Raw genomic sequence first — 20,602 nt, forward strand, 5'->3', positions numbered from 1 at the left:
TGATGGTTATGTCATCCCAGCCATGCTGCTCAAGGCTGTGAAAGATGTTAAGTCCTGTGCAACATAACTCATTTCACTTAACCCCACCACACATGAAGGCAGGGTAGGCTGACAGAAGAATTCTGTCAACCTAGTTATCATTGCTTGAAGATGGTTTACTTACAACAGTGGAAAACCCATTTCCATCAGAGCAGCAAACCTCTGCACTATAGTGACAATGCTGAAGCCCCACAGCTGTGTGGAAGCAGCTTAGACATATGCTTAGACTTCCCCTCTCAAAACTGTAATCATACACATTGATGACTGGGAAGGTGTCAATGTGTTAGAACCTCAGTAGGGTCCTAAGTCACAAATCTAAACATCTTGGTATGAGATGTGACAGTAAGTTAAAGGGAAGTACAGGCAAGTGGGCAAGAAGCCATTTGCACAGTATGGCTCTGCTTCTGCACCAATAATCTTTGCCACAGACTCCAGAATGTCACTGTCAGAGAATCATTACTGAAAGTGAGTTACCACTGGACATACTGTTTAATAATCACTGCACACTTTCAAAAAGACATGCTGTTTAATTGCCTGAAAATGTTGCCGTTATTACAGGAACTGTTTTTAGTTACTGTGAACTCTCATTAAAAACATTTGTTCAACACAATGGGACAAAATACTGTTGTACTGAAAAAATACATAGTAACCATCAAATTACTAGAGACTCAGTGGCAGAGATATTTTTAGAGGACCAACTTCTCCAAGTGAGAAAGCCAAGCTTATCAGCCATGAGGCGCTCTTCTACATGACGAGGAGCTCGGTGTAGTTCGAAAGCTTGTCTTTTTCATCCAGGCTATGTCTGCACTATAGCGGTCCTTCAAAAGAAGTTCTTCTGGAAAAACTTTTGAAAGAGCGCATCCTCAAACAAAAAAGCGGATCGAAAAAAAATCAATCCACTCTTTTGATAGACAGCGGCCACACAGCCCTCGCTTTTTCAAATAAACAGGTCAAGGATTGAAAAATCCAGCACCGTGGGGACTGCTCTTTCCAAGAAAAAGGGTCCCCGGGCATATACGCATTTTTCTGAAAGAATCTTTCAGAACAAGCTGCTCTTCCTCCTCTGGGAGAGGAAGAGGGTCACAAGAAAAAGTGGTGTGTTCCTCTGATTTAATTTTGAAAGAGCACATTTTGCGAGTGTTCCCTGAGTTTTTCCGAAAAAGGCCCAGCTTTTCTGAAAAAAACTTGCTGATGTAGATGCAGCCCCAGAGAACTTGGTCGGTTAAAAAAATATTATCCTGCCCACCTTGTCTCTCATATCCTAAGACCACCACAGGCAGAGAGAAACTTCCAATCAAGATGAAGAAGCTGACTTATGCAAAGGGACTTAAATAAGTACATGAGTAATAATGAAGGACAAGAGTATTTCTTGTTATAAAAATTCCTAAATAGTGTTTTTTTAGCAATTATTACACAAACACATTTTTGAATGTTTGTTTTAAAGATACCCGGCAACTAAAGAATAATAAGGCTAACGTAGCAAAAGTTTTAAACTAGATAAAGGGACACATCACCTCAATGTTTAATGCCTTTTTGGTATGCTTTGCATCTATAAGCCTCAACAGTCAAGGAGCAGGAGAAGAGCTACATCAGAAAAGTTAAACACAGCATACAAAAAAACCAGAAAAAAACACTTTGGTGCTGAATATCACACATCATTCACTATCTGGGGCATTTGAGGGGAAAAAAATACTTCTGCAATTTTTTAAAATTACTGCAAGATATTAAAGCAAGTATAGCATACTGAAGCCTATAAGAGTAGAAATACTTACAGATCTTTGTTTTGGGAGAGCATGAACGAAAAAGTCCAAAAATACTTTATGTACCAGTGAATGCTTTATCACAGCTTCTCTGCATCAAGGGGTAGGGGGTGAAAAAAGAAAAGACAATCACACAAACATTCAAACACACAATTTAATTTTCTGTGGTTTGTCTCTTGCTGTTATTGGTCCTATGACACTGAAAACAGGGTGGATAAAGACAGAATATTAAAAAAAAGAAACCTATTTAAGTTGGATTTTTTTATTTTTAAAAAATCATCAATAAAATACTAAATTTCTCATTTAAATGTAACACTTACAATTAAATCTCATCACATACACTTAGATTCATTAAAGTAAATTTATGGCTCTAGTCCAGCGGTGTCCAATAGGAATTCAAAGATTGCCATACTTGTGGTTGTCACCTTTCCATATTTGCCACAATGGCTATGCCTACACTAGCCAAAAACTTCAAAATGGCCATTTTGAAGTTTACTAATGAAGCACTGAAATACATATTCCACGCCTCATTAGCATTCGGGTGGCTGCAGCACTTCGAAATTGGCGCGGCTCATCCAGATGGGCCTCCTTTTCAAAAGGACCCCAGCTACTTCCAAGTCCCCTTATTCCTATGTGCCCTGCTCCATTCTAATTCAATACTGGTGACTCACCAGAGCCACCCGAGGCGCCACCACCAGGGATGTGGCCATGGTCACCATGCACTTTTCCCACCAAGAAGAGTTGTATTTAAAAGCGCCAAGAGCCATGGATTGGCTACCCCCTGTATTTGCCATAATGCAATGCTCTATTCACCACATGTGGCAAGTGGCGAACATCTTGGACACTCCTGCTCTAGTCTGTCCAGCCTAACTACTAACTCTTGCTTCTTGAAAGTTTTGGGCTTTCAGTTTCTGCTTCTCAGCAGACTAAAAATTAACATGCAAAGCTCCAAGCCCCTTTGAAACGTCAAGCCCTGGGGCAACTGCCCCCTTTGCCTCCCCCCGCCACACACACATGGAGGGCCTGCCACTGAATGTCATTTTCTTATTTTATCATAACACATGCCTCTTATAGAAGATTGGGCCACGGACCACAACGGTGATGCCATACATCTAGTTCCCTCTTGTGTTTCAGTGTAACTCGGCTTTTCCAAGGCACTCCCATTCTATATTTATTTTCCCAAATGACAAAAGTGCCAGTCAATTCAATGTGGCTTATTCCAATATTAAGTGCACCCTAAGCAGCCAGCCTTAGCTTTTTTTGGTAACAGGATTTATTCTTTTTTTTTGGTGATTCAAATTGCTTTGATTGAAATCATTCCATACTGGATGTCCTTCCAGTTGAGCAAGTCAGTCACTGTATAGAAGAGACGTTCCACCAGCACCCCCTAATGAGGCAACAACTACATCTCAGACCCAACACTCTCAGAGGCAACAGCAAAAACAGGGTGGAGGAGCAAATCAAGAACTGCACTTTTCCACACCTAGCACTATGTTTTTTCCAAGACACCATTGGGGCAGTCTGCCTTATTCTCCCTTATAAAGAAATACCAGGCTGCTTAATGCTGTAGGTTGCTTCCTTTTTTAAAAAAGGCTACAATGCAACATACCTGAAATTTACAGAATTTTTAACGAGAACTGCATCTTTTAATAACCTAACATGTGAGAAATATTTGTACGCCGATTTAGAATTTGTAGCAGGTGGTATTACCGCCAGTTGCTATGGTTGCAGGAGTGAATGTGGCTAAGCAGGAAAGAAAACAACTTTTTGCATTGTGACTACAATACTACCCACCCTCCCCAACCCTTGGATTAAAAACACACACACTCTCTCTATCTCTCTCTCTCTCCCTCCCTCCCGGCATGTCTTGTTTCCAGACGGTTACTTGTGTCCTTACTTTTGTGCCATTGGGGTAAGTATCTGTTTCATTTCATCCATAACTGCCTCTTGCTTTTCAGGATGAGCCTCCAATACTTTGTCCAGTGTAGGGTGAACTGGGGACTGAAATGAAAATACCTCACACCATATGTATTACAACTACTGCTTTTCAGGTTCTAAAAAATTGTTTTTGTTATCATTCATTGAAAAAACACCACAGAATATATGCAATAACTTTCATACCTTTGGGGGTTTTTTTGGGTTTTTTTTTTTTTTTGGGATGAGGGGGGTTAAAATTAAGTTACACCATTTCAAAGGTGTCAAAATAGTTAAAATTTAAAACTAAATAAATTTACATCAGTTTGCTTTTGTTTAATTTGTATACATTTCTACATGCTGGCTATACTTCCAGATATTTCTAACACCACCTGGGGAAATAAGACAATTCAACCAAAGGCAACATGCTAAGTACATATATTGATGTGGCGCTATTCCTGTAAGATTTGCAAACATCTAGTTATCACTTGCATTATAAATACTAGCCAACAGAAAAGAAAGAGGAAATCTTTTGGTATTTTCCTACTCATGCCTAGGGAGAAGTGATGGTCCATCAAGTATGAGAGCCCCTTTTGGGGTCCAGCCCATCCATTAAATGTGGTAACTATTTCAAGAGAAGCTGTTTAGCAGAGCCAGCTGATAAGACAGTAAATGCTATTGACCAGTATCTCATTAAAAGGAAGGAAAAAAAAGAGCAAAGAGTCTTTATTATGAGTTAAGATATAATTCATTATAAAACCAAAGCTTTGAAGAATTCAATTCTTGTAAAATCAGGATTCTTGGCTTCAGAAGAAAGTAAAATAATTTTCTTGGTCAACTGTTAAAACTAGTCTGTGTACAGAGAATGGACTCCCCCATGCTTAAGCCTGGAAACATCAATATTCCCAATAAATATTTCTTCCATGACAATTTGCACACTGGTTCTTCTCTAATGCATATATTTACTACTTTTGTTTACATATTATGATAAAGAGTAATTATTGCAATTTGAAGACAGCTGAAAATAGTGAATTTTACACTAAGCGCATACTTGCAAAGTCAATTCAGAGGGGAGAGGGAAGGGAAACGACAAAAAATAAATTGCATATTTAATTTAAAGTTCTGTTTTATTCCCAGCTACCATTATGTACTCATAGCCAGGGAAAAACATGCACATGAAAAATATGATATCACAAATAAAAAAATGACTTGTCAATGGAAAATAAATCCTACTGGCTCAGAAGACAAGTTTTACTTAAATTTGAATATATCAGAGTAGTAAATGCAAGTGGTAATTTTTCTTTATACACCCAATATATCTAGTGTCAGGAAACAAAATGTCTCCCAAATGTTATTTTCTAAATGCTTAGCTAGCTTATGGTTGACATCTTCCACTCCAGGTTAACTTAGACTCTCTCATTGGACAAATTAAAAGGTAACTTCTGTCACCTTTCATAAAAAGATAGTAAAGGCAAATAAGGGATGAGATTTTCAAAAAGAGCCTGCCAATTTAATAATGCTCCTTTGAAAAATCTCAGCTTAAGTTAAATGAAAGCAAAATCCCACTAATATATAATGGAAATGTGCTGTTAAACATTAACCTGAAAGACAAAAAACAAGTTTACACTTGGGCCATGCTTCAGGACATAATTTAATAATAGCAGATAAGGAATGACATAGCAACAGCATGAATACAATATCAGACTCAAAGTGGGGGAAGGCACAGTCCTTACCTTGTAAACTTGGAATGTATTCCCGTAGAGCTCTTCTGTTAGCATGTTCCTTTGCTCCAGAATGGCTTTATCATTATATGCATACTCTACTACAGCTGATGCTTCCGAATGGCGGAGCATTTTTTTTACCTCACCTTTAAAGCTTTTAATTATTTCTGCCACTTGTGCTTTTGTTCTGTATCATGTGTAAAGATGGAAAATGAGAGGGAAGACATGTTTTTAGCTTTATTTTTAGAAATATATATATTTAAGTTACTAACTATTAGTACAGTAAAACAACAAAGACAGGCACCTACACCTGTGACTTTAACCAAACACTTGCAGTTAGAAAATACAATTAGAAAATTAACAAAAAGCTCATCCACAGTAATGCTGCCATTGAGTCCCCTGAGCTTCTCACTAGCAACCACAGATGCAAAGAGAGCCCATTATCAGTTCAGGCTACTTCAAAAGCCATTAACTGCAATGTAAATCTCTGCTTGGAAGTGTGTGGACTGAGCAAGCATGTTGAAGAGTTGTGTTAACCATCTGGTGCTTGTAGGATCTTATGGTGTCCGAATCCATGTAGACACCCATTTGGTGACGTGGATCCATAAAGGCATTCTCACTTCATCTTCTGTTTCCCTGTCAGCCCTGCAGTAGTGTTGAGGCAGAAAGGGAAGGGTGAGGAGCACTCAGGCCTGCCTAGGTGACAGGTGCCATACCCATGTTAGCATAACTCTGTGTAAAGATGCAGATTACAGCGACTGAAAGGAGTGAATGGTAGCTAAAGCAATGGAGTTCATTTTTTCCACCAACCTAGCTGTATCTACACAAGGAGTCAGGTCAGCAGAATTACATGGCTCACGGGACGGATTTTAATACCCATCAGCCCCAGCTAAGCTCAATAAACCGAGCTGTTCTAGCTGAAGGGAAACGAAGAAGAAAATGAGCAGTGACAGTCACTGGTAGAGGACAGAGCAAGCTAAGGACAGAAGGGGAAAAAGGACAATTTTCTGCACTATTGTAACCTTTACAAAGGGACAGGCATGTCTTTGTAGGACTGTTTATTAGAAACAACACAAGGGAAGGCTTTGAGCCTGTTTTCCCCACTCTTTTGCGTGTGTAATCTGTGCTAATTTGTTGTTCAGCAGTTTTGAGAAGAGAGCTTACTCTATGACAAGGGGACTTTGTCACGGACAGCAGGCAGTTTCCAACCCTCATTCCCAAATACACTACCAAGATACCTCCACACAGAGGGGACCAAAGCCTAGGCCAAAGCCCTTATTCATGATGCATGGAGTAATAGTAAAGTAGCACATTCGCATTCCAAAATTAACAGTTTATGCAACAACAACAACAAGAACTGGTTTACTTCTTCATACCCACCCATACATAAGAAACTTCTTTACAATGTTTCTGGAATATTTGGATTTGCTCAGTTCTAGCAGACTATCTAAGGAGGGGAAAAAAGAAAGAAAGAAAAGATCAGTTTTCATCACCCCTTAATATTTTGTGCTTCATGTTCCTACAAAACAAAACAAAACTAAAAGCCATTGCTCAGTGACCAATTGCACCAAAGCAGGAATTAATCTACCATATACCAAGCTGGGAGGGGTTGCAACTACCTTGGAGGATAGGGTCATAATTCAGAATGAGCTAGATAAATTAGAGAAATGGTCTGAAGTAAACAGGATGAAGTTTAATAAAGATAAATGTAAGGTGCTGCACTTAGGAAGGAATAATCTGTTTCACACATACAGAATGGGAAAAGACTATCTAGGAAGGAGTACAGCAGAAAGGGACCTAGGGGTTCTAGTAGATCACAAGTTAAATATGAGTCAACAGTGTGATGCTGTTGCAAAAAAAGCAAACATGATTCTGGGACGCATTAGCAGGTGTGTTGTGAACAAGACACGAGAAATCATTCTACCGCTCTACTCTGCGCTGGTTACACCTCAGCTGGAATATTGTGTCCAGTTCTGGGCACCCCAATTCAAGAAAGATGTGGAGAAATTAGAGAAGGTCCAGAGAAGAGCAACTAGAATGATAAACGGTCTGGAGAACATGACTTATGAAGAAAGGCTGAAAGAATTGGGCTTGTTTAGCTTGGAAAAAAGAAGATTGAGGGGGACATGATAGCGGTTTTCAGATATCTTAAAGGGTGTCATAAGGAGGAGGGAGAAAACTTGTTCTTCTTGGCCTCTGAGGAGAGAACAAGAGGCAATGGACTTAAACTGCAGCAAGGGAAGTTTGGGTTGGACATTAGGAAAAAGTTCCTAACTGTCAGGGTGGTCAAGTACTGGAATAAGTTGCCAAGGGAGGTTGTGGAATCTCCCCCGCTGGAGATATTTAAGAACAGATTAGATAGATGTCTATCAGGGATGGTGTAGATAGTGGTCGGTCCTGCTGTCGGGGCAGGGGACTGGACTCGATGGCCTCTCGAGGCCCCTTCCGGTCCTAGTTTTCTATGATTCTATGATATAGTGATACCCAATGAGAAAAAAGGAACTCAGACATGAAAAAGTATACCAACAGAGTTTTGGAGGTAAAGAAATAAAGAAGAACTACTTTATACAAAAGCTGTGCAAATTTCCAGAGCAAGTACATGAAAAAGAGGAAAAATACCTTTTAATTCTTCAAATGTCTCCTGCCTTTGCTTGTCATTGCCATACCGAATGAAACATTGGATAACTCGAGTTGAGTCATGTGCAAATGCCATCTGTAAGGTAAACATTTTTATTATCCCAGACTTTTACATGCCGTTATATGGCCAAAGTTTTAATATATTTATTCTGTTACGAGTACAGATTTATGCAGCACATAGGATTGTCTGGCAAACAGACACTACATAAATAACACACATTATAAAGAAACAAACAAGTGAAGTGAAAGTTATGAGACTGCTATTTCTAAAATGTAATGGTAGAAATGTGCATCAGGGTATTAATTTTGACGTAGGTTTCCAAAAAGAATCAACTGCAAAAATTCACAATAAGTACAACTAACTGAAGTTCAGTAACATACAATGGGATTTTTACAGATGAGAATCCTGGCTAACAAGTATCCTTTAAAGCCAGCTGCTCTGCAAAGTCTGCTGGTACTATTATCTTCAAAGACTGGGAACCGTGGTGCAGCCTTTTCAAACCCAGCTTCCTCATTCATTGAAACTTTGTTCTGCATGGATGTTTTCAATGCCCCCTGTAGCTTCTGGATACACAGGATGGTATTGTACAGTTCACAAGGTCATTTAGTGCAACACGCTTTTTCACTAGTCAGAAAAAAGGGGTTATTAATTTGTTCACTTTGATTTTTAATCACATTTGTTACTCTATTTGTCTTACACTTTTTATCTTTCCCTGAAGCAGTTTATGTAACTCATTCATTAGTTTTTCTCGCTTCTCCTTGTCACAGTTTTTCCTACAACAAAACAGATAAATAAGACAATCTTAGAATAGAAAGCAGGTTTTTAAGAAAAGCCAGGGAGGCATGCATATTTTTTATATATACGATTTTAAATTAGTGCCCTCCAGTCCAGGTTTGGGTACCCATTTGTGAAAATCTTGGTCAGAAGTGGCAGTATTTCACTCTCGAAGGATAAGACAGATCACAAAATTTGCAAGAGTCTCAGTCAGGGGGACTCTAAAGTCCTCAGCATTTTACAGGATTAGGCTTCAAGTTACCTTCATGTATAAAACAGTGCTGCTTAAACTTTCTGAGACCATGGAACACAAAACAATAGTATTTTTTATGCAGAACCTCTATGAAAATTTTCTTTAAAAAAAAATGGTTAGACCAAAAAAACCCACAAAAAGCAACAAACAAAAAGCAACATATACAACAAAAACAGAATGAAGTAATTTAATCAGATATTGCAGCACAGAAGTAACATTGTATCTGGTTTTAATAACAGGAAGTACATTATTTTGAATTATTATTCGAAATGCACACAGCACACCAAGAAGTGTTCCATGGAACACTGATTTAAAAGATCTCATCTAACTTTATGCACACTTTCTATGGTGTATTTTTACCATGGTAAACCCAGGTGCCTCGAGACTATTTCTACTGTCAGCCATCAAAATTTAACTTGAGACCGCCACAGAATATCAATGCAAAATACAGTAAAAGCTTGACTATCTAGCATCCCTGAGGAACAGGGAGGGGTGGCTTCACAGCAGCTGGGCCCAGCAGGGCAGCCAGCCCTGAAGGCAGCTGCCCAGAGTGCCATTTAATAGATGGTGACGCTTATCCAAGTTCAAGATAACATGGCTTTTACTGTAATTAAATTATGAGCTATTCGTGGAATTTGCCTAGAAAAATACAAGCATACTCAACCATGAAAGTACCAAGACAGAATGAGTACCACTCACCATTACATGAGTACTTTAAAAAGAACTATATGAAAGAAAACATACAGTAAAGTTTCTTATATCCGGTAACCCTGGGACCAAGAGGTTGCCAGATATTAAAAAATGCCGCTTAATCGAGAGGCAGCGGTGGGATCCCCAGCAGGTGATTGACTCCACCAGCCCTATGCCTGGGGCGTGGAGCCCCACTGGCAGCTCCAGTCCCAGGGAACTGGCCAGGGCATCCTGTTCAGGAGAACTCTGGCAGCCCCAGGGCTGGGAGAACTCCATGGTAGTGTGGAGCTGTGCTGGTGCACAGGGCTCTGCCAGAGGCCCCAGGCTCTGCCACAGTGTATGGCAACACCAGTGCATGGCACTCTGGCAGCGGCCAGGAGAGCGGGCATCTGCTGGCAGCCCCAGGCTCTACAGGTGCATGGGGCCCTACCAGTGGCCCCGGGCTCTGCCAGCAGCCATGGTGCCAGGGGCAACCCAGTAGCCCTTGGGAGGAACGCCACCAGGAGCAAAGCTCCACCAGCTGCTGGATGGGGGAGTGGAGCTCCGCTGGCACCAAGGAAACTCTGGCAGCCCAGGGGCTGAAAACTAGCAGCTCCAGCCCTGAGAACCCAGAGGCAGAGCTGGCAGGGGCTGGTGCCAGTTAACTGAGAGTTCTGGTTTAACAAATACCTGATAAGAAGGAGTTTACCGTAATAGAGCCATTATTACCTTCTCACTGTTTCCCATATCTGTTTTGATTTGATGATTACATCATAATTTGTTTTGTCATTAAGTTGTCTGCTCTGCTTTAATTCCTTCTTTTTCTTTTTGAAATCACTCCATTTAGGCTTCTTAGGTGCTGACCCTGATGTTAAAAAACACTGTTTATAACAAAGCAATAGTCAACAAATGGGAAGGCAGAGTCTCAGCTGGTGTCATGAGCTGCAGATCTGCTGGACTGTCTAACTAGCTAACCTGAAAAGGTTAATACATACTAAACATTTGGGCTACGTCTACACTAGCCCAAATCTTCAAAATGGCCATGTAAATGGCCATTTCAAAGATTACTAATGAGGCTCTGAAATACATATTCAGTGCCTCATTAGCATGCCGGCCGCAGCACTTCAAAAGGACCCCTTATTCCTATCAGCAGATTTCGAAGTTGGCAGGGTCCTTTCGAAAAGGAGCCCCGTCTGGACGAGCCACGCAACAGCTTCAAAGTGCCACGGCCACCGGCATGCTAATGAGGCGCTGAATATGTATTTCAGTGTCTCATTAGTAATCTTCGAAATGGCCATTTGCATGACCATTTCGAAGATTTGGGCTAGTGCAGACACAGCCTTGGTGGGGCATTCAGTAGGGGACTCAGATACATAAGGGTACTCTTTGGCTATCTATGAGCAATAGGTAGGTGCCAGTTGCCATCTCACTGTAAAACTATGTTTCCACTGATAAAAGTGAAGATCATGCCTAATGCTTGGTGGAACCAGGCTTCACAAACCTCCACCTACAGGACCTGATCTAATAAATGTGCTGAGAGGCTGCTTTAAAGCACATCTACCTGATTGGCTTCCACAACAGAATGGCAGATACAGAGATCGTGGTCAACATTCATTGGAGCAGGAAGTGTATCTCCCGCTTCCCTCTGGTATATTCTCATAGAGCTAGAATAGTGAAGCATTCATACAAAGGGAACATTTTCACTAGAATAGGTTAAGAGAGGCACTAAGGAATACCTCAAAGCCCACTGATTAGGGAACTCATGTTGGAGATGGAAGACCTGTGTTTAAGTCCCTACTCCAACTCAGTCAGACTAGAAATTTCCTCCCATATCTCCAGCAAGTGTTCTAGGCACTAGCTTTTATCCAGCCCTGGCTTAAGTTCTACTCCTGATGAGCGTTCACTGCTGTAAATCACGAGCAGAGGGAGGTGCCAACCTCTAGCTTGGATTTAAGAGCTTAATTTCTTTTGAGGAGCAGGGTTTAGGCCATAGTTCTGTCCCCTGCGTTTCCTATTGGTTAGCTTAGGTGGCTCCACTCTCAACATGTTAACATTTGTGAATCCCTCTTTATAGGCACCTAACTTTCCTCATGCATTGCATAAAGAACCTGGCTACCTAATTTTGATTGTGAATTCCGTTAGGAGGCAGGTAGTCTAATAAGTAGACGTGGTAATGCTCAACTGAAGTCCCCTTTGTGAACTGCATCCTGGGTGCCTTGCTATGACTGGCAGTTTCTATTTGGGAGATGTCTTGCCCTTCCAATATCTGACATCTGCCAGATTATTGTGAAAACTTTGACAAAGGCCAGAGGTAACTCAGTCTTAATAGGATGAATTCTGACCCAGAACGCACCCACAGCCCCTTCAGTGACTTTACAAGTCACTACACAGCTCAACAGACTCCCCCATTCGCCTTTCGTTCCCCACACACCCCAGGAGGAGGATTTTTTTTCATAAATTTGAAAAACAAGAAAAACACACCCTTTTTTGAGATAGGTTTATATCACAAGAAATATATGCCCAAGAAAATTAAACTTGGTTGGATTCCTGCATTTCACATCCTTGAGATAACCTGTTAGGACTCCAGGATGCAGTGCTAGAAAAGAACACACTCCAAATTGCAGACACGACATCTGCCACTGATCAATATGATTGGCAAACCACTTTTATGAAGTAATGTAGATCAAAAAAAAAAACCAAAAAGAAAAAGGGTGAAACTAAAGGCCACAATTAATTTATGATATACAGCAAACCCTTGATTTAACGGACCCCAATATAACAGACTTTGGAAATAATGGACACTGTCTGCCAACCCCACCCCCGCCCCCTTAAATAAATGCCAGAGACTCACCAGAACTGCCACCAGGGATGGAAGAGCTGCTGGAGCGGCTTGGGCTGCCAGGGCTGGAGGAGCCACCACAGCAGCTGGGACCACTGGGGACAGAGGAGCTGAGGTGGGGCTGCAGCGGGGCACAGGAGCTCTCCTCCCGCAACCCTTTTATGTGTGGAGCATGTTGGTGGCCAGCTGCCGCTGCCTAAAATGGTGCTGAGCAGCAGCCATCATGTCAGAGGCTGCTGCCCGCTGGCAGGCTAGGGGTGGCCACACTCTACCTTCATGCGGGTGGCTCAGAGCTGGGGGAGCTGCAGCACTGAGAGCTGCAGGAGGTGGAAGGAGCCAGGCCAGCATTCAGCTCCTCTTCTGGTAACTGGGAGAGGGAGATGGAGGTGGGAGGGGAAGAATGGGGCAGAGGACAGGAGTGAGTGATGGGCTGGGAAGGCCAGTGAATCAGTATACAGTATAACCATTTGGATACAAATGGAGTTTCAGCATTAATGAACCCTCTTTATCCCGATGAGTCCGATAAATCAAGTGTTTATTGTATTGCCCTCTCATAAATGATAACTGTTGTTATACACAGATTTTGTGTCTTGTAAAATCTGTTCCTATTAACATGTTAATTTCTTTTATGGCATCTATTCAAGTATGTAAAGCCCCAGAAGAAAACAAAAAAAATAGATAACTTATAGACTTAAGTATATCAGCTCTAACAATTAAGCACCATGACTTTATACGTATAGCCTTCTTGCACCCATAATCCTTTTCATTCAGAGGGATTCATTGTGAATTTTTACAATAAAGTGGTTACAGACTACTGGCACAGCAAGATTATTACTTTAAAATTATTCTCATATGAGATGTCATAAATGAACTTCAACATACAGAAAATGGTGACTAATGTTTGCTTTTGGCTTTAATCATTTCGTAGCAAAATTGATCTCTATATACAATACAATTGTCAGAAGTGAAAAGTCAGGGGGCAAGGCTTTCCAGCCAGCACTGTTCAGCTCAAGGCCAGCAGAACAGATGAATTACAAGCCCCATCTCTGAACAATAAACTGTTCAACAATTTAGCATGATGCACTAAACTTTTCTCCAGCATATCAATCCTCCCCTTTCTTCAAAGATTGCCATTTATGCAAAATTATTTAATCATTTTACATATTAGAATAATATTAGAATGAAAATTAGAATCAAGTAATTAAAAAAACCACCAGCGAGCAAATAAAAGATAATAGAAAACCCATCAGTCAACTGCTATAGTTAGCGATATTTCAAGTATTGCATGGTATTTGAATAAGCAAGGCTGGAAGCTTACAGTTGTTCTAAGTTAAAATTCATTTCCCCCCCAGCAAATGTATTTGTTTCACACTAGCCTTTCCAAAATGTTTGTTTTCTCTCTCAGACTTCTTGGATCTGAATTTAGTAACCACCCTTATTTCTAGAAAGTAATTAAAATGAGTGTTTTCCCCAAACTAAATCAAAGTTAAAACAGTGAAAAAACTATTTTAAAACAGAATTTTAATGCTATTGCATGAGCCTCAAGTTCCCATCAATTATTAAGCTACACTTTGTATGCGATAGCCCTTTATATACAGAACAGTTCTCCTGGTGGGGAGTAGCAATCAAATGACAGTTCTCATTAAGGGTCACCAGACCCAGAAATTTAAGAAACTATTAAAATATTGACAGATCTAAATATTTACTAAAAAGCATCTGTGTATGGCACATACTCAAAAACTTGAATTTACAAAAATTCAGAAACATCCAGTACATAACACTAATTTAATTGGTGAATAAATGCTACAGGAGTATAAACCAACAGTACAAATGAAAAAATCCTTTGTTCTTCAAGTTTTGGCTATGGTCATTAGAAGTCTGGCACAAGACCAAAACTCAGGACTTTCATATTTTGATACCAACTCTGGAAGTTAGTCAGTAGATGATGCTCTTGAACCAAAGCAGGATCCTACCTCAAAAGGAGACTCTCTTAATAGCTCCATTATTTATACTGCCTTTATCAGATGTGTATAAAAATAAATCAGTAAGATTGAAAAGTAGATGACAGAAAAAGTCACAGCTTTAGTTCTTTTTGTCACTACAAATGTATGCACCAGTCCATGGGAACTCCAATAGGGCACTACAGCAAAACATTTTTTAAAGTTACAATTATATTAGTATTAGAAATACTGTAAAAGTTGGTGATAATATAGAAGGGTACTGAAAACAGTACTAAGACAATCCCCTTCTCCTTCTGAATTTCCAGTGCAAGCAGCTGGATTACACAACAAGCTTCGCTGTAACCATTCATATCTCAAAATTTCTATTATGCGGTTCTCAGAACAACAGGTGCACAGGCATGACATATCACAAGAGAACAGTAAACTCATAGTAAAAAAATCTCTTACAGAATTTCACACAATTCAAGGCTATTACATCACAGTCTTAATCCCACTTAAACCTATTAACCTGTTTTAGAATATATATATTGTTAAAAGAAAATAACCTTCCATTTTATTGTAAAAGTATACGTTACAGATAATACATGAAGAGAGTTTTTTAAAAAAATCAATATACTTACCACCATCATCCTCCTGAAGTTTTCTCTTCTTAATGAACTTCTCTGTTTGCTGCTTACTTTTGAATTGCTTTACACTAGTCTTACCAATTTTTTTGTTGCCTCTCTCAGTCGTCTTGGATCTGAATGTAGGCTTTCGTTCATCACCTTCTTTGCTATTAAACTTCCTTGGTGGACCAGAATCTATGCAGAACGAAATAAGAATTAGATTAAAAAGAGCCAGTCCTAGAACTGATATTATTTTCCAAGACTCGCTATTAAAAGTTTTAACAATTTAAAAAAAATCTATGAATACTGTTATTGAATAAAACAAGTTCAGATTCTTATTTATAGCAATTTTTATCCCTTTTCACCGCAAAGTTATGATCTTTCTCCTAGTTTTGCCTTAAATCTTACATATGGATGAAATTCAATACCAAAGTGAACAGAAGAACAAAGCTGCCTCATTTGTAGTATGAGATTCACCGTATCTGAAATCTAAGGCCTCAGTCCTGCAAGCACCTGTACACATAATTTGAAGAACATAAATATTTTAACTGGTAAAAAGTGAATGGATGCAAGGTAGCTTTATCTCTGACATATCTGGTGGCTCCAGACTCAAGACTTGGTAACTGCTCACTTCCACCAACGAAAGCAACCAGGATAAAATGGTTAAATGATAAAACGGTTAAATGTTGCATGTGATGGTTGCAAAGCAGGTTATGGTAAGTCTGCACACCTTCTAAAGGCCCAGTCTGGCAGTACAATACAGGAATACAGCATGTATACATTTTAACAGAGCAATTTTTCTTTTTTTTGGTTTAATAAAAGCCTTTAGAAAATACTTAAAATAACTGTGGTATACAGTTAAGTGACAACCCAGATTAGCAGCAGTAGTCTCTTAGAACACTGCAAGAAAGTGCAAAGATCTCACACATAACTCATCTCTCTGTTGCCCAATTACGTTGTTTTGCTTCTTAACACAAACAACACATCTTAGGCTAAGCCTATACTGTGACCTGTGCTGCTGCTCTTTGCGGTTGAAAGAGAGCTCCCCCGCCAGCAAAATATAACCACCTCCAATGAGTAGTGGAAGCTGCATTCACAGGACAGCATCTCCCACTGACAAAGCGCTGTCCACCCCAGCACTTTTCAGCAGTAAAACTTTTGACAATCCAGTGCGTTTGATTAAAGTATAAAATACACATAGTCTTAGAGAAAATAACTGCCAATGAATTTTTTAGATGTATGCTTCCTGAACCTCTAGATAATTAATCTGCCATCTGGTGAGAATGCTGAACATTTTCCTCCTCATATTTAATAAAAACAGACAATGTATGAATGTGAAAGTGAAGAAATGAGCACTAATTTGAACTATGGTTCCCGAAAGTGCCTCAATCCTATCATGCAGCAGTTTAATTATTCCAAATGTGAAAGATTCTCTTCCACAGAGAATGCAAAGTGATTACATTCTTCAGCTAGGCAAGCTGAGAAAATGTGGACTAAAATGAGAACAAACATTTTCAATTTTAACCAAAAGAGTATTTTAAATCAGATTTTCAAAACTGAAGGTTTTGTACAACAACCCACTTGTGCCCATTCAACTCATTTTCAATATTACACTTAACATTTGGTTCAGAAGATTAACCCACTTACGCAAATTAATGTGCATTTGTTGTATCTGTTGCATTATGAACCCTCCAGTAAGAACAGTTTTATGATATATTACTCCTTGCTGTCTTACCGTTGTCTTTTTTAAATTTATTTTTTCTTTGTGGTGCTTTTCCACTTTTTCCTGTGAATCTCTTTTTACCTTTGGCTTCCATAGCAGTGACACTGAAATACAAAAAAAAAAAAAAAGGAAAACTTGTTGTGGACCACGAACAGACGCAACTGTTTTAGTTCAGAGCACGTTGACTTCTCTAGCTTAAAAAGAATCCTTTGTCATAAGCTATAAGACAGAACTGACATTAGAAGCACTAAAAGACTGGCAATAATTCACAGTTTTCTATCTTTAACTTGTGGTTTCCCCATTATAATTTTAGTTTCCTGTTTTTCTTACAATGATTTGTGCATCTGATTACCAAACCCCATCAAATAAGATTACAAGTGCTTGACTAAGTTATCCATAAGGTTCCTATTCAAGGCCATTCACCCTCTGACCCAAAATTCTCCATTTAATTACCTCTATTTTTAACAGAAATTATAGAAGTGACTGCCACAGCCAGCGCTGCTCCTAATGTTTTTTTCCACAGGTGGGCAGAATAAATTGTTACATGCACCACAGCATGTGTGGATGTGCATCACCACTAGAAACATGGGCTGCCTCTAAGAGGATGAGAGCACTCTGCTAATCAGCTGTGCAGCACATGACTCTCTCCTGGTTGACTGTCCAATTGCTAAGCTTACAGGGAACACTGGCTATCATTGAGTATTTCTGGATATTTCTTGTGTAACATCAGGCTGAACACTATATAAATGCTGTATTTTATCACTGGGAAGCTTTGTCATTCTGATTTTTAGCGAAACATGTATTTTCACTTCTAAGGGTCCAGATCCTTCAGTGAGATGCAGGATGGGGACTGAAAGTGGTGTCCAATAGGACTTCAAAGATTGCCCCACTTGTAGTAGTCATCTTTTCCTACTCACCGGGTTTGCGCTCCCCCTCCCCAATAAATAAATGGCCTGCCCCACCCCCAGAGCTAGGCACCCCTAGCCCAGTGGTCAGCAACCTATCGGAGGCTGAGTGCCTGTGTACGTCTCCTGCTTAGACCTCCCCACCTCCCCTCTGCCCTGCATCCCCCATTACTGGTGGGGGCACCGCTACAGCGGGGCTCCAGCCCTGGCCCAGCACTCCAGCAGGGTCCTGTGGCAGGGGCTCAAGCTACGCTCCGATGCTGTTTTCTGGCAGGGGCCCAGTGCTCCAGGGAGGGCCATGCCCCGGTGCTGCGCTCTGGTGGGGGGGCCCCCACACCAGGGGCTTGGACTCCAGCACCCTACTCCAAAAGCCCTGGTCAGCAAAATGTAGTCTTTTATTCACCACATGGGGCAAGTGGAGACAGTATTGGATGCCATGGATATAGTATATGAAACTCTGTTTACTAAAGTGTTTACTTATTATTTGTACTATGTCTAAGAGTACAGTAAACACCTTAAGGTCACCATCCTGAAAACAGCAGAGTTAATGAATGACTGACAGATAAGGAAAAATGTCAGTAAGGAAGCACAAACTACGTAAAAGATACATAAATAAATCCTCTCTATCCTGCAGTTGCTAATGGGCATGCTTGACTCCAAACATGTAAAATTTAGCAGACAAGTGTTTGCAGGACTAAACCTTAAGAAAGTACAATGCATTTGGAATAGAAACATGCACGTATTAGAAGCTCAAAAATAATAACAGCCAAACCTCTCTGAACCACCACCCTAGGGACCTGACAGGTGCCAAATAAATTTACCAGACCACAGCCGGTCAGCATAACCAACACTTCCAAGGCTTAGTGGGCTCTGTGAAGACATTTCAGGGCAAATTACAACTAAATAACAGCACAGAAGACTGTGGCTGTGAACAAACTTTATAGGATTACGGGAAACTCTGCCACACCCGTGGTAAATGGTCATCCACCTAACTAAATTCATGCCAGACTACAGATGTTTCTGGATGAGTGTGTGCTGGATTAGAGAGGCTCAACTAGTACACTCCACCCTATCGAATCAATGAATCTCTCCCAGTTAATTCAGAGATCAGCAACCTATCTGAGGCTGAGTGCCTGTCTAGATCTCCTGCCTAGACCCCCCACCCCCGGACTCCTGTGCCCTGCATCCCCCCATTACTGGTAATAGCAGGCATAGAGGCTGCTACATAAAGCCACGTGGAAGTATACGAAGAGGGCGGCAGAACCCTGCTGAGAAGTGGGGGCGCCGGAAAGCCAGACTTGGTGAGCAGGTTAGACGGGCACCAGCGGACTATGAAGCCGGAGTGGGGTGAGGTGAGGAGGGCAGGCTCCCGAGGCTCAGGGCTTTCACATCTGGGCGGTAGAGCGCGAGGGTCGGGCGGTACCTGCCGGTGCCCAGCTCACCCTTCCGCAGGCTCGGCCCTGCGGGGCCCGGCGAGGCGCAGCTCAGCGTTTCTCCGCAGGGCAGAGCTCCACAACCACCCCCCAGAGCGCGGTGGAGCCGAGCAAGGAGATCGCAGAGGCTGGGAAGACCCAGCCCTACCCGCAAAGGCCGGCAAGAACCTCCACTCACCCAGACACGTGCACTTCCCCGGCAACCTACCTACTCACCCCTGCTTTACGGCTCGCTGGGGGAGGGGGGGGTGGCGCACGAGACCGACTTGCTCCCTATTGGCTAGTCAAGCGGAAGAAGCACGGCAGCGTCGTAACAGGCGGCCGTAAAGCGGCAGAAGGTCTAGCCAGGGTCAGCCTAGGGGGTTCTTCGCACGCTGCTCGGTCGGGGGGCTTTCCTAGAGCCGCTCTGGCTGCGGCGGGCCCGTGCCGAGCAGCGGCGCGTCTCTGTGCGGGGGCAGGTGCGACTGTGCGTCCGCCCACGGGCCCGCTGCGCTCGGCGGGATGGGGCTGCCCCGTCTCAGGGGCGTGTTCCCAGTAAAGGGCCGCCGCTCCCCTTTCGAACGCCCTGCCCGCGGGGCCCGGCTGGGCACAGGTGCTGGAGTGGGGGAACGGGAACGGGGAGGCGCTGCTGGCGCTACCGCATCCCCGGCGTAAAGTAGTGAATCGGCCCAAATCCAGTGTATGTGCCTCCTGCGCCCCCTCTACACGTTATAACAGCATCATGGTAACAGTAACTGTTACTGGACTGCTTGGAAATAGTGACCACAATATAATGACTTTTAATATTCCTGTGTTGGGAAGAGCACCACAGCGGTCAAACACTCTGGCATTTAATTTCAAAAAGGGGAATTACACTAAAATGAGGAAGCTAGTTAAACAGAAACTAAAAGGTAGAGTAACTAAACTAAAATCCCTGGAAGCTGCATGGAAACTGTTTAAAGACACCATACTAGAGGCCCAGCTTAAATGTATACCCCAAACATACCCCAAATATACATTCCCATGAGCTCATGGGAATAAGGGGACTTCGAAGTAGGCGGCGTCCTTTCGAAAAGGAGCCCCGTCTGGACGCGCAAGAGCTGCATCTACACGTGCACGCTACTTCGAAGTAGCGGCACCAACTTCGAAATAGCGCCCGTCGCGTCTACACGCGTCGGGCACTATTTCGAAGTTAACTTCGACGTTAGGCGGCGAGACGTCGAAGTCGCTAACCTCATGAGGAGATAGGAATAGCGCCCTACTTCGACGTTCAACGTCGAAGTAGGGACCGTGTAGACGATCCGCGTCCCGCAACGTCGAAATTGCTGGGTCCTCCATGGCAGCCATCAGCTGGGGGGTTGAGAGATGCTCTCTCTCCAGCCCCTGCGG

At 41.8% G+C, this 20,602-nt stretch overlaps 1 protein-coding gene across 3 annotated transcripts in view; it reads right to left on the minus strand.

The window, feature by feature from the left end:
- Positions 1-19,456, minus strand: part of PUM3 (pumilio RNA binding family member 3) — a 45,719-nt gene extending 26,263 nt beyond the window's left edge. For 2 of the 3 annotated variants that reach the window (XM_074994840.1, XM_074994838.1), the window contains exons 1-10: positions 19,413-19,449; positions 16,909-17,000; positions 15,189-15,368; positions 10,498-10,633; positions 8,770-8,845; positions 8,054-8,147; positions 6,815-6,881; positions 5,447-5,621; positions 3,697-3,800; positions 1,812-1,890 (exon numbers count right to left, since the gene is read on the minus strand). In XM_074994840.1, coding sequence (XP_074850941.1) covers positions 1,812-1,890; positions 3,697-3,800; positions 5,447-5,621; positions 6,815-6,881; positions 8,054-8,147; positions 8,770-8,845; positions 10,498-10,633; positions 15,189-15,368; positions 16,909-16,990 — 993 coding nt within the window. In that variant the 5' untranslated portion in view covers positions 16,991-17,000; positions 19,413-19,449. Of the gene's footprint in view, positions 1-1,811; positions 1,891-3,696; positions 3,801-5,446; positions 5,622-6,814; positions 6,882-8,053; positions 8,148-8,769; positions 8,846-10,497; positions 10,634-15,188; positions 15,369-16,908; positions 17,001-19,412 lie in introns of all 3 variants that reach the window. The other variant, XM_074994839.1, reaches the window with a different exon arrangement.
- Positions 19,457-20,602: the final 1,146 nt, after the last annotated feature.

This window comes from Carettochelys insculpta, chromosome 5, assembly GCF_033958435.1.
Source record: "Carettochelys insculpta isolate YL-2023 chromosome 5, ASM3395843v1, whole genome shotgun sequence".
NCBI classification, from domain to species: domain Eukaryota; kingdom Metazoa; phylum Chordata; order Testudines; family Carettochelyidae; genus Carettochelys; species Carettochelys insculpta.